The following is a 26,037-nucleotide window of genomic DNA, read 5'->3' on the forward strand; positions in this document are numbered from 1 at the left end:
ATACTGTATTGTTCCATTTACATGAAATATGGAGACTAATCTTTGCTTCTACAGTCTGGGATAATGGTTTCCCTGGGAACGGGCACAAAGGGAGCTTCCAGGGTACTGGTAAGATTCTACTTTTTAATCCAGGTGCTCATTACCTGGTGGGTTCAGTTTGTAAAAATTCAGCAAGCTGCTTGCTTTTGATATGAATACATTTCTGTATGTATGTTATGCCTCTACAAATATAAAAAAATCCTAATTGGGGAAAACCTAAAAGGAAATTTACCACCACGTTAACAGTGGCAGTGTCTACATGATGAGACTCTGGCTACTGTTTTCTTTCCCTTTCTTTATGCTCCTAATTTACTAAAATTCATTTAATAGATATATATGGAATGCCTACTATGTACTAGGCACTGTTCTATTCAACTCCGCTGGGTACGCAAGAGTAAACAAAATAGAATACTTTGTACTTGATGAGCTTATATTCTAGAAGGGGGATATGGATGATAAATTATAAACATGTAAATAAATTATGTCAAACAGTACTAACTGCTGTGGAGAAAAGTAAATCAGAGAGGAGATGCAAAGTACTGAGTGTGGTCCTATTTAATTAGGGTGGTCAGAAAAGGCCCTATGATAAAGAACAATGTGAGCAGAAACCTATCGCTTTGAGCCATGCAGATAGGGTTGGGAATGGAGAGAAAGAATTCCAGGTAGAGGGTACAGCAACTGCAAAGGCACTGAGGCGGGAGCATACTCTACTTTTCAGAGGATATCTAGAAAGTCACAGTTCCAGTTATCAATTTATTACATCTGAGCTCAAAACTGACCCTTCAGTGCCTGCTCTGTAGCTAGACTCAAAACATTATCTATCTGCTGGTACGATGTTAAGGCTCGTCAGTAGCAGCTGCTGGAGAGACATGGCAGGAAGAGAGGGCCTTCTTTTCTGACCTGGTGTACTCGCAGCAGACCTCTGAAGCCTGCACTGCTCCCCCAGGCCCAGTTCCCACAGCCTGGGTGGTCTCTCCAGCCCTGGGGGCTTCTGCAGGAAAGATGGCTTCTTTAGCACCCGTTCCTGCAATGCACAGTGGCTATCAGTACTCAGCGACCAACAGCTTCTCCCGGCACCCATCTTGAGTGCCTTTGGGGAGGTGCCTCACCATGAGTGGCTTTTCCTGGCATCCTCGAGGGCAGATTTCCAGCCACTTCCAATGGTGAGGTACCACAGTGACTGCTTTGCCATCCATTGATGCACAGCGCACCCTCTCCAACGAGACCTGACGTCAACCTTGCTGTGAAAGTCACTGTGAAACCAAGGGGACTCCAGCAGTGGGATGCCTAAGCCTCAGGTAGAGCTCTGTTCCTTGCTCAGTCATGAACAAACTCTTCTGTCCTTCCTCTGTGAAGGGCGTTGCCAGGGTGTTGCCCTACCAACTGAAAGGAAATCCCTACCTGCATATTTTTCTTTGCAGCTTCCAAAGCTGCATTTCCATCTATACTCTGCTTTGGGCTGTCTTCTCTCAATGTCCCTACTTCTCCCACTCCCAGCCGGGATGCCCTCGTTGGCTTTGGGGTGGCGGGCTGTCTTCTCTCAATGTCCCTACTTCTCCCAGCCGGGATGCCCTCGTTGGCTTTGGGGTGGCCTTTGCTTTCAGCTGGGGCTAGAAGAAAGTTTTGTCCCAGTGAAGTGCTACCTCAGCTTAGCTGATAGGAGCCAAGAGCAAGGGGCTTAAACTGGAGACAGAGCTACCTGGCAGGTGGCACTCATCACCTCAGCTACTTTCCTTTCCTCAAATACACATGCACTCTGGCAGGCTGCTCTAGCTCTAGAGTTGCTCATGGGGTGGGCCCATGTTGTCCCTCTGCCCACTCCTTCTCTTTCTCTTCCATGGGGGTTAATCCTCAGGATACTTCTCTATCAACATCCGGCACCCTATACTCCATCTCAGAGCCAGCTTCCTAGGAGGCTCAACCTGTGACAACCAAGTTTGAGAAAAACAGGAAGATGGTATTTGCTGGAAGAATGAGGTGTCTGGGGCCACCACAAAGGGAGTCCTTCTCAGTCTGATCTCCATGCCGAAAGGACTGTTCTTTGTACTAAGAGTGGGAGATTGCTTCCTGTTGTCTTCAGCGCCCAGTGCCCCTTCCTGCTCAACTGTAAGGAATTGGCTGTCTCCTCTGAACCTCCAGCTGTCTCTCTTAAAGAGGGTCAGCATCCAAAACCTAGGTTTGGAAAGGGGGTCCTGAAGCCAAGGCAGCCTAAGCACCTGACTCATTAAATGCATCTACTTACCTGGGTTCTTCAAGCTGTCCCCATGCTGTGTAGAATCATCAGGGAAATGCCTTCATTGAGGCCTTGGTCATAAGGATCATCCATCAAACGCTGTCCGTGTGTTTTCCTGACCCCCTTTTTGCAAAGACCCGCTATATAAATTGTTTCCACCTGAGTTTGCATCCAGGTGATGATGTCTCACAGCAGATGAGCCTGCTTTGTTGTTATTGTTTAGATTACTTAAATTATGTCAAATTTACTCAAAAAGAGTCAGGAGGCTTTGACTAGAAATAAAATAACAAAGATTTATTCAAGGGTCTTAGGGCTTATAAACTTTAAACACAACTAGGCAATATCCGGAATGTCTCAAAGGAGAAAGAAAACCTAAGGGTTCTTATAGTAAAAAATACATTCTTAAGAAGACTCAGTCCTATGTTCTTAGCCTCTGGATTGGTCTGAGATGGTAATCTTCAGATGTCTGGTGCTCTCAATGATGAAATAATTTCTTCCTGAGATCATTCACATGGTCAGTTGAGGGTTTGATGTATATCCAGGTGCTGATGCACAACAACCCAATGTGCATTCAGGTACTGAAGCAGGACTGGAAAGTTAAAAAGTTTAAGTTCCCAGAGTCACTTAAAACAAGAATAGAATTGTTTTCTCTTGCTTCGGTCTCCTTAATTTTAATAATTTGGTAGCTTGCCCATTGTGACTCCATTTTATTCCTTCAAATTTTCCTCACTTATATGATTAGCTATAATTCCTTTGGCTGTCTAGAACATTCTGGAGCTGATTTCCATGTCTGGTGCAGTTATCTTCAGGGACTGGTGGTCTCTACTCTGGTTGTCATTCCAGAAGTCTCTGTCCTGTTTGACGCTAAGAGTGTGATTGCATGTAGTGTAAGCTGGGGGGGGATGTTATACAATGAAGTATATCAACACTGGGCTGGTTGTATAAAATCCCTGATGACCATAACTAGATCAGATTTGGGGCTGCATCCCCAAATGCAATCCAGTCTTGATGGCTCCTCCTGTACCTTCGGCTTCTCCCAGGAAGAAATAGCCCCTCAGATCCTGAGCTTGTTTCTTCACTGAGGAAAAATCTCCCAGCCCTTCAAATCTAATGCTTTTCAGGAACATGATTTTAGGTTAAAACTTAGATGGTGTAAATGGCATGCACACAGGCCTCAATCTGCCGCTAGTTCCCCGTGTCTGTAAGCAAGGCTCTTCCCTCTATGTAAAATGGGAGTGTTGAGGAATGTTTAGGTTTCAGATTTAAAATTCTTGGGTTCTCTGTCAGAGCTGGGGGGAGATTCTTGGGTATGGATGTGGTCAGAGCATTGAAGAGCTGAGAGACAAGCAAGGAGAGCCCAGGGGTCAGCTAGGGTGACAGTGATCTGTCTGGCAGGAGGTGGCAGTGCTTCATGGGCTTGGGTTACTCCAATGCTTAGTCTGTTAGTCTCCCAGCAACAAGGGTGATGAGATGAAGGTGGCAGAGGCTCCTCACATCATCCATCATTGTCTAAAAGTTTAAGGATTATTGAGTATAATATTATTTTACAGATGGGGAAACCAAGGTCTAAGAGGGGAAGGGGCTTGCCCAAGTTCATAGAGTGGGGCAGAAGCTGAAGCAAGGCTGGAACCCAGGCCTCTGGCTCCCACATGGGAGGGGCAAGGAGGTAGACAGGAGGGGAATGGAGCCAGCTCTTCCCCTCTCAGTCCTTTGTGGCCCATCATTTGGCTGTGGCCACGTGGATGGTCACAAATCCCTTGATGTCTGAGAAGTGGGGGCTGACAAAGTCCACCTGCAGCTGCCTTGGGCCACTCTTGGAGGGGGTGATGTTGAACTGAACCAAGGCCTTCTCCTGGGGCTCTAGGCTGGGCACACTGCAGAAAGAGGAAAGAGAAAATGCAGACCATCACCCTTCTCTCAATCCTGAGCCTGGCCTGCCGGTTCATGGCTCTCCAAGGTCATACCTTGTAGCTTGACATTCAAGCCTTGTCAGTATGCTTCCAGCTTAATGTTCCCTTCTACAACTTCTCCCCCTTTCCAACTAGCCAGGCTAATCTCCTCCTTGTGCCTTGAATATACTTTAGGCTTCTTCTCTTTGGGCTTTTGCCTGCACTGTTCCTCCCACTAAGGATGCCCTTCTCACTTCAATCACACTCAAGGCCCAGACCAAGTTTCTCTTCTTCCAGGAGACCTTCCCTGACTACATCAGCCATGGATATCTCTGACTGGAAAGCCTTCCATCCTTCTTGATACCCCCAAATCTGCTCAATTTATCATTTAAGGCCTAGATCAAATATCAGCTCCACTGTGGCTTCTTCCTGGACCTACCCCGCCCCCACTCAAGGGCTGCCTCTGATCCCCCAAACCTTGGGAAGTCATCCCTCTGCACAATCACATTATCCTCATTTGAAAAGCCATCTGTCTCTGAGATCCGTTCTCTAGGCAGAACTTTATTTTTCCATCTTGGTATTCCCAACAGTAGACATGAAGCTCAGAGCACAGGTCAGTACGATCAAGGACCATATGAGTGAGTGAGTGAATGAATGAAAGAATGAGTAAGTTTGTGAATCATTGAGAATAAATAAGTAAATAAATTTATGAATGGAACATGTGTGAATTAGTGAGTGAATGCATAAACGAATGAGTGAACGAATATGTAACGAGTGAGCAAATTAAAGATTGAGTGTTTGAATAAACCTATTAAAACTGAGATGAGTAGATAAATGGATAAGTGAATGAATGAGTGAAAACATGAAAAAAAGAGTGAGTGAATGAATAAAAGTGAGTGAATAAGTAAGTAAATGGATAAGTGAATGAAAATATGAATGAATGAGTGAATAGTGAGTAGATGAGTTATATAATTAAATTAATTATTAAATAAATGAATAAATGAATAAATGATTGAAGGCTGATGTGTTTAGGCAGTGAGCTAGTTCCTGGGGGTCCAGAATATCTCCTATCTTCTTTACCCTCAACCCCTGTCAGCAGGTTCTCTATGGCCCATCTTATAAGGAAGGCAGACCCCATGTCCCCACTGCACCCAGACTGGCACTTACTCAATGCTGAGCTGTCCCTGGAGAAGGCCGCTGCCCTCCACCATCAGCATACAGTGCTCCACTCTCTCCGAGATGGGGTTGACCACCATCACTTCCACCGCAACTGCCACCCCCACCACGGCTGGGCCCAGCACCTGAAGAGGCAATACTCCATAAACCATCCCTCCTTGTTCCCATTCTCCTAGGAAACCCATGGTTTTGGTTGGGTCAGAGGATGAGCAAAGTCATATCTACTTCTTGCTTCCACATACCCCATTACTGAGTTCCATTATTATATCCATCCACCTGCATCCATACCACTTCTCCCCACCCTTGAGAGTTGAAGCTGGAGCTAGAAGCACAAAATCCCCAGCTTCTGATTTCCTCCCTCAGCTCTGAAGGGGCCTTGCTAGGAACAGCGTGGTAGATACAGACAGGAGTCACCTTGATGTTGATGAAGTCCTCCAGAGTGATGTCTTTCTCTACCAAGAGCTTCTCTCCTTCGGTGACAAGGCACATGGCAGCCAACAGAATCTTCTTGTCCTCTGTCAGGTCTTTTTTATATTGAGAGTAAGATATTGTGATTGGGATCTTTTTCTCTGGAAAAGAAAGCAGAGGTGGGAGTTGGGGATCCAATATTCTTTGTCAGTGGAACCCAGAAAGAAGAAAAGAAGGTTCAATTCATACTCTCTCTGGTCCTTGCAACCAATATGAGGCAGGCATTATTATCAACAGTTCACAGATGAAGAAACCTAAGGCTCAGAGAGGGTAATTTCTTGTCCAATGTCATACAGCATGTAAATCAAGGAACTAAAATGAGGTAGGATTCAAATTCAGCTACCATGACACCAGACTGTCTCTCCCAGAGATCTTGGAGATGTGTTTAAACTTTCCTGAATCATTCCAGATGGAAATCTCTCATTCTGTCATCCATTCATCCAACAAGGGATTCACTCACTGTTTACTGAGCACCTACTATGTGTTAGGTGCAGAGAAGAGGGAGGCTGAAGACCTGCCTCAAGCTTCTAATCCAGGGAGAAGGCCAATTACCTGGTGGCTTCTCCAAATGCACCTTCCCCATCCAGGCCTGGTCCCAATCAGCCTCACCAGCTGTGAAAAACTTTCGCTGATACCCAACCCAGGGATCTTGTGCTCTCTGCATTCTGAGCTCCCGTGGTCCTGGCCATCTCTGTCTCTTTCACTCTTATCAGCCACAAACTTTCTGCCTATGTATTCTCTTCTTGTGAGTATGGGTCATCACAGACTATATCTGTCATATTTTTTTTTTCCGACCACTAAATAAAAAATATATGTAAAGTATATTGATTAGGAAGAAAGAACTAAAACTCATTGTTCACAGATGACATGATCATCTATGTAGGAGATCTGAAAGAACAACACAAAAATCCTGGAGCTAATAAGTGATCACAGGATATAAGATTAATATACAAAAGTCAATAACATTCCTATATACCAGCAATGAAGTGGGATCTGAAATTAAAAACACAATATCACTTATATTATCATCCCCCAAATGAAATACTTAGGCATTAATCTAACAAAATATGTACAAGATCTATATGAGGAATACTACAAAACTGTGATGAAAAAAAAATCAAAGAAGAACTAAATAAATGGAGAGATATTCCATGTTCACAGATAGGAAGAAAGAATATTATCAAGATGTCAGTTCTTTCCAAAGTTATCTATATTTAAGGAAATCCCATCGAAATCCCAGCGAGTTATTTCATGGACATTGAAAAACTGACTCTAAAGTTTGAAGGGGAAGTTTGAAGGAGAATAACATCAGAGGACTGACACTACTTGACTTCAAGACCACACAGTTTTGATGTAAAGCAAAGCAAAGGGAATATAGTCAATGATATGGAAATAACTACATATAGTGCCAGGTGGTTACTGGACTAGTCAGGAGGATCACTTTGTAAATTATATAAATGTCTAACCACTATGCTGTACAACTAAAACTAATATAACACAAAACTGAATGTCAACTGTAACTGCAAAATTTAAAAAAGGGGAGGGGAGAAGGTAAAAGGGAATAACAAGTTCGAATTTCAGGTATAAAACAAATAAGTCATGGGGATATAATATACAGCATAGGGAATATAGTCAATAATATTATGATAGCATTATATGGTGCCAGATGGTTGCTGACTTATCATGGTGAGCACTTCTTTAGGTATATAAATGCTGGATTACTATGATGTACACCTGAAACCAATACAATATTGCATGTTAGCTATATTTTCATAAAAATCCTTAAAAAACCCCATAGAATGTACAATAGAGTGAACCCTAATGTAAACTATGAACTTTAGTTAAAAATAACCTACCAATATTAGCTCATCGGTTGTAACACATGGACCACGCTAATGCAAGATGTTAATAATAGGGGAAGATGGGAGGTGGTGAGGGGGTAGATAGGAACCCTCTGTACTTTCTACTCAACTTTTCTATAAATCTAAAACTGCTAAAAAATCTACTAGTTAAAAAGTGATAAATTTTAATAAATCGTATATTTTAATAGTCATACTATGTGGCTCAGTATGACTCAGATTCATTTTTGTGAATCTATTCTAACAAAACAGTCCAAAATCAAGAGAAAGGGGATTTTTGCACCAAGATGTTTACGTTAGTGTCTTTTTAAAAACAGCAATAAGCTGATAACTATCCAAAAGAAGGGAAAAGATAAAATAAGTCACTATATATTTATTTAAAGATTATACATCTATTAAAGTGATGTTTAATGAAGCACTTATAAAAATTTTAAATTACAGTGTAAAGTGAAAAGAGCAGGCACTAATGAGTATTTACAATACAATTAGAACTATGTTTTTCAAAAAGCAAATAGGTATTAAAAATTTGGAAGGAAAATATGTTAAGTTGTAGTTGGGTAGCAGGATCATAGGTGATCTCTCTGTGTGCTTTAAGTCTTTAATGAATGTGTATTACTTTCGATATGAAAAAAATTGCTAAAAGACAGGAGAAAATATATTTTAATTAATATTTCATTATAAAGTGTCATTTTGTGATTTAGATTTTGTGAAAATTAAATGACACTTCTTTCACACGTTTTCATGTCCTGTCAAAATACAAAAGCTTCACTTACCACAAACTGGCCCGGAGGACCAATTTCTTTGTTTAACTGAATCCTTAGAGTTCAGAAGGTATGTGAAGAGATAGATAGACAGACAGACAGATAGATAGGCAGACGGATAGATAGAGGAGTCAGAGGGGAGGAGGGGAGGGGAGATAGAGATGTATGTATAGACAGACACAGACACAGAGAGAAAGAGAGACAATGAGAGAGAGAGAGAGAGAGAGAAGGAGAGAAGGAAGGAGGGAGGGAGAGAGTAAAAAAAGGAAGAAGAGTAATCAAATAGGATAACTTTAGTAAATCCTATATAAAGTGCTATGCGTTTAAAGATTGTGAAAAATATCCTTGAAACATTCTTTTAAAAAGCAGTTGGAATAAAGTCACTTAAAATCGTGTAAAAACCTTCAAAGGATTGAAGCCATTCTACTTTGGTTGGAAATACCGAGGGTACGTTTCAGGCAAATGTACCATTAGGCACCTTTAGCAAAATTGGTGTGGGCTGACCTGACCCACCACTCCAAGGCCTGCAGTTAGGCAATGGAGTCAGCTGAATTAAATGTGCCCTGTGGTCCAACATTCCTGCCTTTGTACCCTGGTTGTGCCCCTTCCTTTCTGTGGACTCTTAGGAGTGCTCTAAGGCCAGACTGGTTTGAATCCTGCCCCTACACATACTATGTAATTCTGAAGTTGTGAGTTCACCTTTATGGGTGTGAATTTCCTCCTCCAAGAAATTGAGCTAGTGTATCCCAATTCATGTAAAATTCCCAGGATAGGCCTGGAACATGTAAGCACTTAATAAACATCTCTTACTGGTCCACCCCCATCATGCAGAACACTTGGATTTTAGGAAGGTAACACAAGGCATATTCCAGATATTCTGAAATGCTCCCAGCAAGTATTTATTCTGTGTGTAAATATTCATACTGATTGGGATAAATAAAGACTATAAGTCATCTCACTTTCAGGTCAGTTTGCCACCAGAGGATTGTGGACTTTTATTTCTATTGTCATCATTTCGCTCCTTTGAGCCTCAGTTTTCTCACCTGTAACGTGGGAACAAGAGGCAAGGCACTGAGCAAATCCTCATGAATATCCCCTTCTTTCCTGAGAATTAATGTAAGACCTTGGGAAGTTAAAGCCCTGTCCCCAACCCTCCTGGAAAAGGGGTCAGGCTAGCCAGGTCCTCCCAAGAAGAGGCCTTCCTACCTTCTTCCGGCCCCAGTCGCATTGTGTGGGATTCGTGCAGGATCTCTGCCACTGGCCTGCGGGTGTAGAGGATGGTGGCACCACTCAGGTTGACTCGGACCCGCTGGGCCCTGGAGGTGAGGTTGGTCAAGCACAGGGCCAGCTTCAGGTTGTGGCCCAGCATGGGTGGCTCCAGTACCTTGAACTTGCCAGTGATGCTGGGCTTGGTGGCGGGCTCCAGGAGGTCATCACGCCAGACACCACGGCTGCCGCCCCTGCGGACCCGGGCCCTCCTCCCAGAGGCTTCCACGCTGAATAGCTTCCTCACAGCTTTGCTATACACCTGCCTCTCCTTCTTGGACCCTGCAGTGCATCACACATCATGAGGCAGGCACCCTCTTCCTCCTCTGCCCATCCCAGGGCCATCTCTTTTCATTTCCCTTCTCCTCTAGACAAAACCACTACTCCGCCACCACGGTAATTTATCATGGCTATCGGAGGTCTCAAGTCAGCAGCCCAAGACCCACATGTATTGTTTGGTTCTGGGACTATGTAAATAACTTTTTAAGCAGTTGTCAACAACTTCAGATAGGAAATTTTATATAATATAGATTTGCAACCTCTCTGGCAACTGAGTCAGAAGTCTCATGTGATCATGATAGCTGACACTTCTGTAAACTATGTGCTAAGCACTACAGCTCTAGGTGCCATATTTTCTCCCCTAGGAAGTAGTTACTAGTAGTATCCTTGTTTTACAGATCAGGAACTCAAGGCACAGAGAAGTAAAGCAGCTTGTGAAGGAACTGGGATTTGAACCCAGGCTGTCTGGCTCCAGCTTCCATGTTCTTAATCATGTTCTCATTCCACTCTACATGGCAGCAATGGTCTAGAGCTGAGTAATGGGTGCTCTCTCTGGATGGGAATGTACTCTCCAGTTCTCTATGGTCTCCACCACTGGCCTATTGCACTCACAGGGTCCCATCTTCCAGGCTCCCATAAGCATGTGAGTTTAGGACCCCTGATCTCCCGTTTTCTCTATTGCTAGCACAGATCTCTTTTTTGACCACCAGATCAATGCACTTAACTGGACAGCCTCTGTCCTCCACCCCTGAGCCCCACAGGATGTCCCATAGGTGCTCAAATCCAGCCAAACACACTATCTTCTGTCCTACAGCATTCTTCATCTCAGCAAATGGCTCCACATTCACCCACTGATTCACTCAGCAAATGGTTCCACCATTCACCTAGTGTACACGCCAGAAACTGGGGGTATCCTCGACTCTTCCCTCACCTTCGCCACCCACAACTGATCAGTCATCAAGGCCTGCTGAGCATCCTCATTGATCTCCAGAATCTTCCCTCTTCTCCCATTCAACCGCCATGTAGATAGCTTCATTGTCATGTCAGTTTGCCACCAGATATTGTTGGCTTTTATTATCATCATCATTATCATTATTATTATCATCATTACTTAGCATCTTTGACCTCAGTTTTTTCTATCTGTAAAGTGAGGACAAGAGACCCACAGGCAAGGCATTGAGGACAATGCGAGATCCCAGCTGACAACCTGTGGAGCAGATAAACCATCTCAGCTGAGCGTGGCCGAAATTGCTGACACACAGACTCCTGGGCAAATAAATAATTGTTATTTAATCTACATAACTAAAACAGCACCCCAGCTGATTCCAATGTGCACCAGAGCTGCAAACCACTCTGCTAGAGATTAGACCACTGAGGGGCGGAGGTGTCCAGAGTAGCTGTGCCCCTCCTTACAGCACCCTCCCTCATCCCGGGCTCTAGCTTGTGCTCACGGGAGGGGAGGAGACAAACAGCCTCTAGTCTGAATAACATTGAATAACATAGTTTGAATAGTTTGAATAACATCGTTTTAACAAGCAGAGATGTCTAAAAATATATGAATCAGATCACGTATTGCGAAGGGACCTATTATTCGGTGGGAAAGGGCAACTCTTAAGTATGTAGCTGGAGGTGGCTGATAGAAAAGGTGTACCTGTTCTGCTTTTGTATCCCACCAAGTGCTCGCTTCAGTAGTACATATACTAAAAATTGTATCCCATCAAGTACAGGCTCTTTAATAAACCGAAGACCACAATTAGTGACTATGGCATAGGCCTAGGCAGATGACAAATAGGAGCTGCTATTATTATTAATTATTAATATTATTCTTCTTACTGTTATTACTTTGAACTGGGCCATAGTGCTATGTATCCTAGGCGTTCAATAAATAATACCTGCTACTATTATCAATATTATTATTAGTAATTTTTATCATATGTGAACATACCTTGTATAGTGCCTGGTAAGTGATAAGTGTTCAAGGAAATGAAACTTTTATTATTACTAGATGTGGGAAATCTTTTTAGCAAACAGAGGATGTTATTAATAGTAGCTAAAGACACATGGCTCAAAGCACAAAGACAGTGCTGAATGAAGCTATCACCACCATAATACACGGGAGAGGGGCTGGCCCTGGCCACCTGCAGTTGTACTTCTACAGCAGACGGGTCATCAGGGAAGGCTAATGGAGGCCGCCATGTTGTCCTTACCTTCCGGATACTTGTAGAGGCCGGTGATGTCCACGCGGGAATCGCTGCCCACCGCCTTGGTGCTGATGCACCTCCCGATCTTCTTCGTGTCTGAGTATACACGCTCCCGGCTCTCATCCTCATTCCAGAGCCAGGTGATGTAATCTGCGTTGACCTCCGCAAACACAAAGGGGCCATCGTGGGCCAGGTGCACGTCACCTTCACGGATGGCAGTGACTGAGGCCGGGCCACACCGGAACACTCCTGAGCATGAGGAGTGGGCATGAGCAGCATGAGAGAGGAAAAGTCGGGGTCCCACCCAGCTGAGCCCATACCTTCGCTCTCCTCCTGGGGAGTGGCATCCAGAACCTGCCAGCCATTGTAAGAGGAGCCCAAGTCCTGCCGGGCAAACCAGCTCTCATTCCAGACATGGAAATTCCTGCCACAGAGAGAGGATGGAGCAGCGTGGCTTATAGTCAACACAGGGGCTTATGGGAGGGGACATTCCTAGGGCAGGCCAGACCCTGGGCTGGTACTCTGCAACAGAGCTGTGGCTAAATCTTGTGAACCATTCATTCAACTATGCCGATGAGCATATGTTGTGTGTGTGTGAACGTGTATAAATATCAAGGACCTGTTGTTTAAGATATGAGAAATACAACCGCAAATAATATAGAAGATCTTGCCCTCTTGCAGCTCACATTTTTCCAAAAGAGACAGATGAAGAGACAGGCAAAATTAAGTAAGCAGATAAATAAAACAAATGTAAGTAAATAACTGCTGTAAAGAAAGAGGCTTGAGATAGAGAACAACTGCTGGAAATCTACTCTAGGTAAATGGCATCTAAGATGAGATTTAAAAGAGAAAGAATTAGCTATAGGAAGAGCGAAGAGAACGATGTTCCAGGCAGAAGGAACAGCATGTGCAAGGGCTCTTAAGACAAGAAAACCTTAATGTATTTGAGGGACGGAAAATATGTAAGTATCTTTGAGCTACAGCAAGCAAAACGTGTAGGTAATGTTTAGATTGTGTAGCATTCTGTAGGCTTGGTATAAAGTTCAGCTTTTATTTTAAGTTTTCTATGTTCAAGACGAGAATATGAAACTAGGAAAAGTGACCCAAAGTCACCCACTAAGGAAGCAGCAGAGAGAATCTGTGGTTGGCGTTACTTGGCACCTTGACAGCTGGTCTCCGAACTCCTCTTAGGAAAGTAATCGTTTTTGTTTGGGAAAATACCTTGATAAGCATTTGGAAGTAAAAGGTAGGATAGTGGCACCTCCATGGTGACAGAGGCCACCAAATCCAAAAAAAGCGTCTGTCCATTCTGCATGAGGAAAGGAGGGTGTAATTTTTGTCATGCTCCTGCAGGGACACAGAGTGAAGTGAAGCCAAAGAGAAGGAAAGGAGAGAAGAGATGCGGAGAGGTGGTCTGAGGCTAGAGATGGGCTGGCAGAAGCTCCCTGGGGGTGGCGAGGACATTCTAGGAACATGGTTGCTGAGACGGTCTGTGTTCTGTATCGTATGCTTTTCGCAGTTTCCCCTGCTCTTTAGAAAGTTGGATTATGTGACAACTTGCACACATACGAGCAGACATTTGGACAAGATTATTCACTGAAGCCTTGTTTGTAAAGGCAACCATTTTGGTCCATCCAAGTGAGATGATTAGATAAACTATGGTTCTTCTATGCAATTGAAAGGCTGACCAGGTTCCTACCTCCGGCTCTTCTACTCACTACCTGTGGGCCTTAGACCAATTACTTAGCTTCTCTGTGCCTCGGTTTCCTCATCTGTAAAAAAGGAAAGTACTAGCTTGCTCACAAGGTTGTTTGGAGAAATACATGAGTGAGTATATGTCTGACACTTACAACTGGGCCTAGCATAGACTAAGTGCTTGCCGAATTTAATATTATTTTACACAGTACAAAAATAAAGAAAACTGGAATGTACTGATATGAAATTATTAAATGAATAAGCAAGATGAACAATACAGGCGTACCTCGGAGATATTGCAGGTTTGGTTCCAGACCACTGCAATAAAGCAAGTATTGCAATAAAGCGAGTTGTGATCTTTTTGCTGGCGACCCTCCGCCAGCAAAAAGATAAATACGTGGACTCCTTTGAGCATTCTTGCCTTCAGTTTGTGAAAAACACAACGTCTTTGAAGTGCAATAAAGCAAAGTGCAATAAAATGAGGTATGCCTGTATTACATTATGCTGCTGATGCTAAAAGCAGGGGTGCAAGGGAATTCTGTATGCGTATGTTCCTGTGTCTGCAGGGCCTCACTGTGGAAAGATATGGAAGAAGCTAGTCACGGTGCTGCCTCGAGGAGGAGGACAGGGAGACTGGAAATGGGCAGGAGGGAGATAGCACTGTGACCCATTTTGGAATATTAAAGCACATGAATGTGTTTCCTATTTTAAAAATTGACTTAAAATTAATTTTTAAAAGCTTTGTGCGAAAAGTCTTGTTTGAACTGAGAAAGGAGACTGTTTTCCACCTGAGATACATAGCATGTAACCAGGTAGCTGAAAGAAGCAGAAGCGTGATGCAGAGGTAACTCTGCAGAGGGAATCCGGGCTCCTCCATCACAGGACTCTCGGGAGGGCTGCAGTCCACAGAGGGGAGGACAGGGAATTCAAGGCATCAGATCTTGAGCCCCACTCTTGATCTCTGATGTGTCCAAAGACCCCTGATTCACAGAAGAGGAATTGCCCTGACTGGGGCTACCCCGTCCCTCTGCAGGGTACCTCTTACTCCTTCCAGAACTGGCTCCAACTCAGGAGAGCTGGGTTCCAGATCTGGGTCTGCCTCAGGGAGCCCCTGGGACCCAGCGGGCCTAGGACCTACCACATGCTGTCTTCTGTCAGGTCTTCCAGGGTCCGCCCAAAGGAGTCCACGTATTTGTCTACACTCAAGTTCCTGTCCGTGTCATGGGCCGAGTTAAAGTTGGACACGACCCTTGTGGCGATCCCCAAGCACCTAAGGACTGAAGAGCAGGAGGCTGGAGAGGCTCCAGGAGTTGGCCAAGACGCTGGACTTGAGATGGGCCTTGGCGCCCTGCCTCATTTCTGGCCATAACCCCCTTCCTGTCTTTATCTGTCTACTTTGTCAGGGCCGAGACTCCTGTCTCCACTCTCAGAAACACCGTCATCTTCTGTACATTCCCTCAGGGGACTTCTGGAGACACTACTGCCACCCCTCTTTGAATAGACAGGCTGAGAGGCTGGCAGGACTTTGGAAGGCATATAACAGCCATATAATAGCCTGAGGGAACTGGAGGCCTCAGGGCCACAGGACTTGCCCAGGAGTGCTCAGTGAGCTTCAAGCAGAGGGAGGTGGGACTCTTTCTGTAAAATAAATGATCAAAAATCACATGGATGAACTATCTGGTTTCTCTCATTTCTCCATCACCAATAAAAGAAAGACTAGGTTTTTTCTGGGGACGGGGAAAGAAACAGCTCTATGCAAATATATGCAAATGAGTGTAAATGAGGGGACTGATGGGTGGAGTGGGAAACTTCTTTCCCTGGGTACCTGTGCACATGACTCCAGCGAAGACCCAGCATTGGCCATATTTGACTGGCTTGAACCTGCCCTTGAACCACTTGTGCAGAATGGCCACGCTGCCACGCCAGTGCAGTGGGCTGGTACCGCCGCCGTACTTGCCCTGCCACTGGCCTTGAACCACACCCCGGTCATTGTTGCTGTTCACCTGGGCAGAGGAAGGCACAGGTCCACCACAAGGTAGGGCTCCCCTCTTTAGGAACCTTGCCATCATAAAATCATCTCTAACTTTGGACCACCCAGTCATCTGGGGTTACCCCTTGCTGTTAAACTGTCTGAAAATTGGGGCCACCTGCTGTCTTAAAATACCTACTTTTTGGTACCGTTTATTATTTTCAATTACCTTCCATTGAGATACTCTACTGTTGAAAATTATCTATGGTTTTAGAGCATTTCCTGTTTTAAGTGATTTTTTTTGGAGACTGTTGGTGGTGTAATAATTAGAGACAGCTAACATTCATTAAATGCTTACTATATGCCAGGCACTATTCTAAAGGCTTGGTGCACACTATAGTAACCTGCGTAAAGTAGGTTCTACTATTTTCCTTTTTTTTTTAGGTTAGAAAACAGATTCAGAGGGGATTAGAGACTTGCCCAAATTACACAACAAGTCAGTAAAAGTTCAGGACTTGAACTTGGGGGCCTGTGCGGCTGTCCCTCAGGGCCTTCGTGCTCTACTGTTTAGAAATGGTCACCGTTTTTGATTCTCTGTGCTCCAACTCTGAGGTCTTGAAGAACGGAGAGTATTAAATATGAGAAAAACATCTTTATCCATTTTTGGAAACTTGCTATAGAGAGAGTTACTATGCCCTTGGCTACCTTTTGAGAAGGAAGCACTATGTCATGGAATAGATTAAAAATGGCACCCCTCCCATGGGGATGTGGGTCTGTGTACCCTCTCTCTGAATCTAGGCTGGCCTGAGACTGCTTTGACCAATGACTATGGTGGAAGTGACCTGTGCCAGTGTTCAGGCCCAGGCCTTATGGGACTGGCAGCTTCCACTTCTTCTTTTTGGAATAATTGTTTGGGGAGAAGCCAGCTGCCATGTGTGATTACCCTGAGACTGCCATGCTCTGGGGAAGCCCAACCTAGCCACGTAGAAAGGCTGCATGAAGAGACAGAGTGATGACTGGCCAGCCTCAGCTGTTTCCATCAGCCCAGCCATCCCAGGCCAGACATGAGAGTGAGCAAGCCATCTCGACATTCCAGCTTCAGCAGACACTACATGGAAGAGAACCAAGGAAACACTGACTGCCAGAACCAAGGCCCCAGATATATGATCCTGTCAAACCACTCCAGATATCTGCAGCCATTCAGATGCCCCAGCTGAAGCATCTTGGAGCAGAGACAAGCCATCCTCATAGCGCCCTGCCCAAGTTCCAGATCTGCAAAATTGTAAGCATAGTAAATGGTTGTTTTATGCTACTGAGTTTTGAAGTGGTTCATTACACCACAATAGAGATTTAAAATAAGAGGTGACTTGGAAAAAATCATAGGGTGTGGCCCTGGGTTGGCCCAGAATCCAAAAAGGAGTGTGTATGCAGGGATGGTGGGGCTCCTCACCATGGCGCTGATGACCCTGGTGACATAGATGGGGTCGTGACGGCAGGACACATCGGTGGCTGGGTCGTCTTGGTGACTGGGGCTTCGGTCCAGGATTGAGAGGCAAATGTTCAGGATGTCCTCCTCAAACTGTCCCCAGAGAGGCTGCTTTTAGAGGCCGGAGCCTCACCCATATTCCAGACCCTCCCATGACCCTCACTGTCAATCACTTGGGTGGTGCAAGAGAGTTTGTCTCATCAGCCCCCCAGGGATACCACAGAGCATCTTCCTCTCAGAAGCCCTTTCTCAAAGAGTCACTTGGGAACCAAGTTCAACCTTAATCGAATCCCCTCCTGTTCAATAGCCCCTTACGGCTCCCTAATCCTCACAGTAAAGACTGTGACAAACTTGTAGCTCTGGAGTCACATTGACCTCACTGGCACGCACATTTGGTTTACAGGATTTTTAAAAACTACTTTGGAATTAATTGACACACTGCAGGATTCATGTAAAAAGTGGGAGATTTTTACATATGAATTAATATTTCTGGTCTCTGAAAATTTAGAAGGTCTGGGAACCCTCACTTTCCCACATGGCATTAAGAGGTGAGTGCTGAGACATGGTTACCGCTGAGGTGGGTCCTAAACTCTCCAGTGTATCATCCCTGCCCAGCCCCCAAGCGCCCCACCACGCCCCCTTCCAGGCTCCTCAGCCTGACAGTCAAGTTCCTTAACTTGCCTGGCCAACCTTCTTCTAGCTGGGCACCCTGAGCCCAGGCAGACAGAGCTCCTGTAGCAGAATCTCAGCTACTCCCTGACGTCCCACTTCCAGGCTGCTCTCTCTGCTCTTCCCTCTGCCTGTCCAGATCCCGCCCAACTTTGGCCACCCACTCCAAGACCATGAAGCCTTCCGCAGTCCCCAAGGTAGTGTTTTCATCTCTTCTGAACTTCCTTTTCTTCCACCTCTACCACTCTGACTTTCCTCCACCTATCCCTATAACTATTTATCTAAGTCAGTGTCTCTCAAGTGTGGCCCCAGACCCGCAGCAGTGGCAGCACCTGACCTCACCTACTGAATCAGCCATCTGTGTGTTTAATGAGTCCTCTGTGTGATGCTGGTACATGTTCGAGACTGAGAACCACTGATCTAAGCTATCTCTTTCTCTAGGAGAATTGACTCATTCTGTTTCCAAATTACATCCAAAGCACTTTGCCTTCCCAAGTACCCAGCACAGGCCCTGACACAACTACTAGTAGATGAATGAATAAATAAATGAATGAATGAATTTGCTCTAGGAGTCAGACAGCTTGTCCCTCCTGGGAAGAAGTGAGCAGACAGAAGGGTTCCTGGGCTGACTTTTTGCATGTCCAAGCCCACGTCCCCCTTCTGGCCTGTGCCCCTGGAGACCTGCCCGAAGTTCCAGCCTTGGGCTCGGATGCGCTTCTCCACGCCTCGGAAGATGATCCCGTTGTCATTGAGCACGTACTCCTGTCTCTCCTCCTCTGAGGCCAGAAACACGTCATCCTCTGAAAAGCAGTCATCAGGCCTGGCGTGGGCTGGGGCTCTGGCCTTGCCAACTTGGGGAAGGGGCTACGTCAGGGATCAGCTGCAGGACAGTGCCTGGAGGCTGACTGGGGCAGGAGAGGCCAAGAGGGGGCTTGCTGGGCTCCCAGGCTGCCTTGTAGCCAAGTCCCATTCCACCTGGCTGATCTTTCCCCAGGCTGGGACCAACCCAAACTAGCCCATGACTGAGGGATTTTAGGAGTCCTGATGCCTTTGGGTGACCCCACTAATGCCAACAACAGCTTTACATTTCTTAAATATTAATAAGAATACTGATCCCAGTACCTCTTATGATGTAGCTTGTACATTATAAGCATTAGCACTATGAATTCTCACCATAACCCTAAGAGGCAGGCACTGTTATTCCTGTATTACAGATGAGGAAACAGAGACTCGGAGGGAAGCAGTAGCAGCGCTGAGACTGAATCAAGGCTGTCAGAATGCTAAAGCCCAGGTCCTACTCACTCCTGGGCCTCTTGTGCCATCAAGCCTCATCCCTGCTCACTGGCCTGCGCACACCAGAAACCACAGATTCCTGTCCCTCTGTCACTGGCTCCTTTGTAGCACCAGCTACCAGGTTTCTCTGCCCGGTGTCTACCTCCACCTAGGCCCAGCTCTCGCCAAACTTTTGGCATTCACCTCCCTGTCCATTAACCTGCCTCCTAGGCCCCATTTAAGGGCAGGCCCTCCTCTGGGACAGCTTCCAGGAAAGCCTTGGACTCAGCAGCTCCTACCTGGGCACCATGGGTTGAAAAGAAGAACAAACTCGCCCAGCTTCCGGTTACTGCGTTTGCGGAGAGAGGAAACCCTGGCACTCAGCAGGTAACGGCCAATGATGGCACTGGGAGGGCTGGTGAGGCTGACAGTCACTGTGTTCTTCGTCTGAGCCTCCTTTACTGCTGTCCAGGCATCTCCCCGCTCCGCCTCCGGCTCTGATGTATGGAACACGACTTTGGTGTGGAGAGCCTCAGAAGCCTGGGGTCCTGGCAGAGAAGAGAGGGAATCAGGAGACCCAGCCACCTCTAGGAAACCCAGCTCTAGAGGAGTGGAAGAGCTACAGGCCTGGAAATGCACCCTTCACCCCATGAGCTGCTGGGACACTGTTGGGGGAAGGACCTGACCAAGGGGGCCCATGGCAGAATGGGGTACATCTCAGCTGTCCTGACTGCCACCCACCTCCTAGATCAATGAGAAAGTGACAGGACCCTTTGAGACCAAAGTCTGTCTGTCTGGCCAAGAAAGACAAACTTGGTCTCCAAAAGTGCCTGATGATTGCTTGTATCCTCCAAGACCCTGGATCCCTTGGTATCCTCAGGATTCCAGAGTTGTCATCTTATCTATCGCATTCCTAGCCATCCCCAGAAAGCTGTCATTAAAAGCTTGCAGGATTCAGGGCTCAGCCCAGCTACAGCGACTTGCTTTTCCTAAAGTCTGGGCTGACAACCGCAGGGACTCAGGTCTCTGGTCACGAGACAAGTGCTTCTGACTGCGGCCAGTGGAGGGCGCTGGTGAGCTAGTTACCTGTCTCGGCTGTGAAGACAAGCGTTTCCTTGCTGTCCAGGGGGCGATTCAGCTCCAGTATGAAAGTGAACATCTGGCCCCTGCGAACCACCAGCTCAGGGCCTGGGTACTCCTGGGTGTGGTGGGCAATACCATTCCTCGGCCACTGCCAGTCCACCGCAGTGACTCTGAACCCTGAGTTGGGAGAGGACAGAGAAGAGGCCAAGCCCTTAGCATATTTCTAATCCATGCCGGGCTTCAACCCACCAGACATTTGCTCATGCAGCCACTATTTATCTTATACAGTAGATTCCGGTTATTCGCTGTAATTACATTCTAAAAGTCTCCGTGAACACCAAATTACTGAATACTGAACCAATGTTCCTAGTGAAATACAGGGCTAGGTTCCTGTGAGCCTCTGGTTACAGCTTTGTCATCAACTGATCAATACATAACCTTGTTTTGTGTGTATTTCTGTGTAAAGTCATCTTATTTAACATATTGTTGATTCATTAACATTGAACTCATGGACAGTAGCACTATAATTCATAACTGAATGAAGCTTATCTAACACGGGTTTTCTCCATAAGGCACATTGCAGCCTCCCTGTGCTTAGGAACACTACACAATGCTCAGCACTATGCTTGGGGCTGTTTTAAACAGTGAAATCCCCAACAAAAAAAGCAAAAATGCAAAAAAAACACATGGCACTAAGTAAATCGTGAAAGGACACTTGTTCATAGTATGAGAGCAAAAACAAGAAGGTAGAGCATCACCTTGTTTGCCTTTAGTTGGGAGAGAACATGCATGTTAAGTGACTCCATTTTTCATCGTTCTGCACATGACTGCAAATGACCATGAAAGTGCCAAGGGTGTTTATTTGGAGTTAAAAATATATTTTAGAGAGTAGGCCAGTTGGCAAACATGGAATCCACGAATATTGAGATCAGCTGTATACTCTGTGCCAGGCTAGTGGCCAGCGCTGGGAGACATTGGTGAACAAAATAGATGTGGGCTTGCCCTGGAGGAATACACAGTGAGACCGTGTGGTTCAATGGCTGTGAGCACAGCCTCTGGGGTCAGCTGGTGTGGATTCAAATCCTGACTCGGTCATCTACTGATTAAATTACCTTCTGCTTGACCTCTTTGTACTTCAGTTTCCTCTAGAGTGGGAATAATAATACCTTGTGGAGTGAATGTGGAGGATAACTGCCTGTCATTTACAGCCTCGAGAATGAGAGATCAGTAAATGTTAGTTATTATATCCCAGACAAGCACGGGTGACACCTAAATAGGTGAGTCTACAAATAACTAATTATCATTCTGATGCATGCTGTCAAGGAAAAGTACATGGAATGGAAAGAACATATAAAGAGGGGCCTGGCCTGGTCTGAAGGGTGACAAGTGAGGCTTGCTTGAGGAAATGGCATTTAGGCTGTCTTAACTGGATGGGGTGTCTCCAGGGAACATTTGGGTATCATATCCAGTCTCAACCGAAGCATCTTCTCCCTCAATCTTTTCGGAGTTCATTTATTCAGGTGTCAGAACATTGTGCTGGGTGCTGCAGACTCAATAGTCCATGAAATATATATCAGCCCTGCCGCCAAGAAGTTGACAGTCCAGCAAAAGAATAGATATAACTCAAACATCTAACAGTAAGCTTTGAAAAGCGTCCTTACAGCATGGTACCTGGTTTCCCTCTGAGCAAGTGATTCAAGAGACCAAGGAGGAAGCTGCAATGCCTTTTATGACTTAATCTTCGAAGTTACACTCTGTCACCTCAGCAGTATGCTGGTCAAGGCAGTTACAAAGTCTTCCCAGGTTCAAGGGGAGGGAATACATCTCACCCCTAGATGAAAATCAGTTAATGTAACTTGTAAGAATAACATGCGAGATGAGATATATATTAATATGAATATCATGTGAAATAAAATCTGTCACACTTGAGAACCACTGGAGTAATGTCATCAAGTATTCCCTGCTCAAGGGCGCCAGCTCTTGGCCTTATTTTATTTGGTGCCTAGCATACCGTAAATACTCAGTTATACTTGAATGGACTATTAGATAGGTTTTATTTCATAAAACTTCCTATTTTATGAACAATGTAGATGTCTAACCAATGTACTGTATACTTGAAACTAATTTAAATAAATACATCTATTTAAAAAAACTCCCTATGTACCAAGTACTTTTGTAAATATTTTATAAATATTTAGCTCATTTAATCTTCATAAACCATACGATGGAGTATTATTATTATCCTGACTTCACAGATGGGGAAAATGAGGCTACAAGTTACACAGCCTATAGGTGATGGAGCTGGGAATCTGGCTCCCGAGTTTGTGCTTGTTTGGAATCCTTAGGCTATGCTGCCATTACCTTTGACCCCACAAGAGTCACAAACTCGGAAGTCCCAGACTCAAAACACAACATGGGCTTTGTCCATGCAAAGCAATGGTTCATCTAGGCCAAAGTCTAGAGAGAGACTTTGGTTTTTAAAAGATTCTAGAAACTTCCTATAACCTTATGGTTAGGAGAGTGGCTGAGTGTATTTTCTAAAAATGATTGCAATATATATCTTCCATCCCATATACTTTTCTTATAATGTGATGTCAATACTCCTCTCATCAAAAAGTGGGATATTTATTTCTTCCCCCTGAATCTAGGAGGACTTATGGCTAAAACAGAATGACACTTTGTGACTTCCAATGTTAAATTATAAAAGTTGATATAGCTTCTGCCTGGTTTTCTTGAGTTGCTTGATCCTGGAACCCAGTCACAGGTCATGAAGAAAGCCAAAGGGCCTGTGGAGAAGCCCACATGGAGAGAGACCAAGGACCCCAACCCACAGGCCACTGAACTCTCAGTAGACAGCTAGCACCAATTTGGCAGTCATGGGAGTGAACCATCTTGTAAACAAATTCTCCAGCTCCCAGTCACGCTGTCCCACCTGACATTGAATGAGGCAGAGACAAACTGTACCTGCTGAGCTCTGCCCAAATGGTAGGTTCTTGAGTGAGAGAATGATAGCTGTTGTTTTAAGCCTCTAAGTGTCGGGGTTGTTTGTTACACAATAGGAAATTGAAATATGGAGGAAGCCTTAGCAATAACTGAAATGGAGTTTTCCAACAAGCCCAGTAGGATCAGGACTCAAAGTTAGATTTAATTTGATTTAAATAGTATCAGTAAATGTGACATATCTTTTGCATCCAAGGTGGGGTTGTCAATTCATACCTGCTAAACTTTTCAACATGAAGCTCTGGTTTCTGGATGAATCTTTAGTATCTTCTTTTAATAATAACGTTCAGCTCTTCGTTCCAATACCCAAACACTAACTCAGAGGCTGAGTAAGGTTGTTTCAGGTGATGTGAAAGCCACCCTGCCCTCAACTATGATAATAAGAATAATAAAATGAATAGCTAACATATACAATACCATGAGTCAGACACTATCCTCTGTGCTTTATATTTATAAACCCATTCAATCTTGAGAATAGTCTTATGAGATAAATACTATTATCCTTCCCTATTTTACAGAAGAGGAAACAGAAGCACAGAGAGGTTAAGTAACTTGATAAAGGTCACACAGCCAGTAATGGTGGTACCAGAATTCTATCCTGCCTCTCTGATGATCAAGGGCTGAGACCAGGAAATGTCAAATCTTGAGTCGTTGGGGTATGGAATGGAGCAAACACAGGCTTTGGAGCCAGACGAATCTTGACCCTGACCCCAGTTTTGCTATCTATTGTATGTCCTTGGGCATATCAGTGTCCTGATCTAAAAATGGAGGTAATGATAACACCTACCCCACGGGATTCTTGGGAGGATTCAACCAAGAAAACTGCCTCTGTATGAAATCCAGTGGAGTGGAATTTGGCACATAGCAAGCACTCAGCAAATGTCATTTTCTTTCACTCTGGGACCTGCTCTCTTATACCATATGCTTCTTCCTCCTTTCCTGCTTGCCTCTGCCTTCTCTCATGGCCAAAGCCAAGGCCAAATCTTCTGTGCAGCCTGGGAGCTCTGAGCAAGGCCCTGTAACTAATTTTTCCCATCCTTCCACCATAGCTGAAATGAAACTGGTCCCAGGATTATTGTTCATCAGCATCTAACAATTATGAACCAGCCACAGTTAACTGTTTACAGTGGAGATGTAGCTACTCTAACCTTGGGGAGTAAGGTTGGCTTTCATGATTACTTGGGGTGCTTCTTCTCCCCCAAAGAAGGGTCTCAACTCTTCAACCTGGTTCTGGAGACTGCCACTGGGAACCTGCTCAGTTTTCCAATCTGTCATTCACTCATTCTGCTCCCCTCTCTCATTTTCTCATTCCTGGATCCTAGAGTAGAAAATCTTAGAGTCATTCAGACCTGGGTCAGAATCCTAGATATGTCACTTGCTTACCATGTGTCCTTCAGCATGACTTAACCTCTCTCATCCATGAAATGGGTATAATAATGGCTTTCATCAGCTTTAATAATGAGATTTAATAAGATGATATCTGAAAAGCATTTGGTACATAGCAGGTGCTCTTTAAAAGTTCATTCTGTTTCTTACATGGTGTGATGATTAATTTTATGAACCAACTTGGCTGTTCAGATATTTGGACAAAATTATTCTGGATGTTTCTGTGAAGATGTGTTTCAGATGAGATTAACATATAAATTAGTGGAATTTAAATAAAGAAGATTACTTTTCATAATATGTGTGGGCCTCATCCAATCACTTGAAGGCCTTAATAGAACAGACAGATCACCCCTGATCAAGAAGGGATTCTACCAGCAGACTGCACTGGACTTGAACTGAAACTTTTCCTTGAGTCTCTAGCCTGTCAGCCTACCCAGCAGATTTTGGATTTGCCAGCTCCATAATTACATGATCTCTCTTTCTCTCTCTCTCTTGCTCTCTGTCTCTCCCCACGTACACACACACATCTCTGAAGAACCCTGACTAATACACAAGGTGAATGTAGAACATCGTCTTTTTCAAAGATGGCTTAACTAATTTATATAGATGATAGATGGATTGATTCCATCCTACATGCTTTTCTTATGTGATTGAAACTCCTCCCACTGAGAGGTGGGGCCTATGTCCTCTTTTTTTGATTCCGAGTGGGAGCTTGACACTGTTCTGACCGATATATATGGCAGAATGTGAATGCCATATGCCTTCTGATACTAAGATATAAACAGGATATAGCTTCTGCTCGGTGATTTCTCTCAGGACAAGCACCTTTGGAGCCCTGAATTATCTATCGATCGATCGATCGATCGATCTATCTATCTATCTATCTATCTACCTACCTATCTACCTATCTATCTACCATCCATCTACTATCATCAATCAATCATCTATCTATCTGATAAAGTGCAACGACATGGAAACCACCATGCTGGAGAGGCCATGAGGAAAGACCAGGATAGAGATATCTGAGGAGGCTGAGCAACAGATGTGGGAAAGAAGGCTTTGTGATGATTCTGCCCCAGTCATAGTCAGATTGCAGCGAGGGGGAGATTCTGGGTGGAAGTTGTCTGGATGAGCCAAGTCCAGCATCAGAACTGTGAGTGATGATAATAAATAATAATAATAATAATAATAATAATAATAATAATATTGTTTTAAGTTAGTATCTTGGGGTAATTTTTTATGCAGCCACAGTGAGGAAAAATTTCAGAAATTATACAGGCTTCTCCTACATCAAGGGGTGGGATGA

At 44.7% G+C, this 26,037-nt stretch overlaps 1 protein-coding gene across 1 annotated transcript in view; it reads right to left on the reverse strand.

The window, feature by feature from the left end:
- Positions 1-3,904: 3,904 nt before the first annotated feature.
- The window catches only part of TGM6 (transglutaminase 6), a 48,601-nt gene continuing 26,468 nt past the window's right edge, over positions 3,905-26,037 (reverse strand). Inside the window, exons 2-13 of the mRNA XM_006922016.2 lie at positions 20,349-20,522; positions 19,562-19,810; positions 18,672-18,790; positions 17,286-17,414; positions 15,692-15,869; positions 15,005-15,143; positions 12,492-12,595; positions 12,178-12,420; positions 9,632-9,973; positions 5,752-5,906; positions 5,329-5,462; positions 3,905-4,146 (exon numbers count right to left, since the gene is read on the reverse strand). Of these exons, the coding sequence (XP_006922078.2) occupies positions 3,993-4,146; positions 5,329-5,462; positions 5,752-5,906; positions 9,632-9,973; positions 12,178-12,420; positions 12,492-12,595; positions 15,005-15,143; positions 15,692-15,869; positions 17,286-17,414; positions 18,672-18,790; positions 19,562-19,810; positions 20,349-20,522 (2,120 nt within the window). The 3' untranslated portion in view covers positions 3,905-3,992. The remainder of the gene's footprint in view (positions 4,147-5,328; positions 5,463-5,751; positions 5,907-9,631; positions 9,974-12,177; positions 12,421-12,491; positions 12,596-15,004; positions 15,144-15,691; positions 15,870-17,285; positions 17,415-18,671; positions 18,791-19,561; positions 19,811-20,348; positions 20,523-26,037) is intronic.

The sequence above is a fragment of the Pteropus alecto genome, unplaced genomic scaffold (genome assembly GCF_000325575.1).
Source record: "Pteropus alecto unplaced genomic scaffold, ASM32557v1 scaffold45, whole genome shotgun sequence".
Lineage (NCBI taxonomy): Eukaryota > Metazoa > Chordata > Mammalia > Chiroptera > Pteropodidae > Pteropus > Pteropus alecto.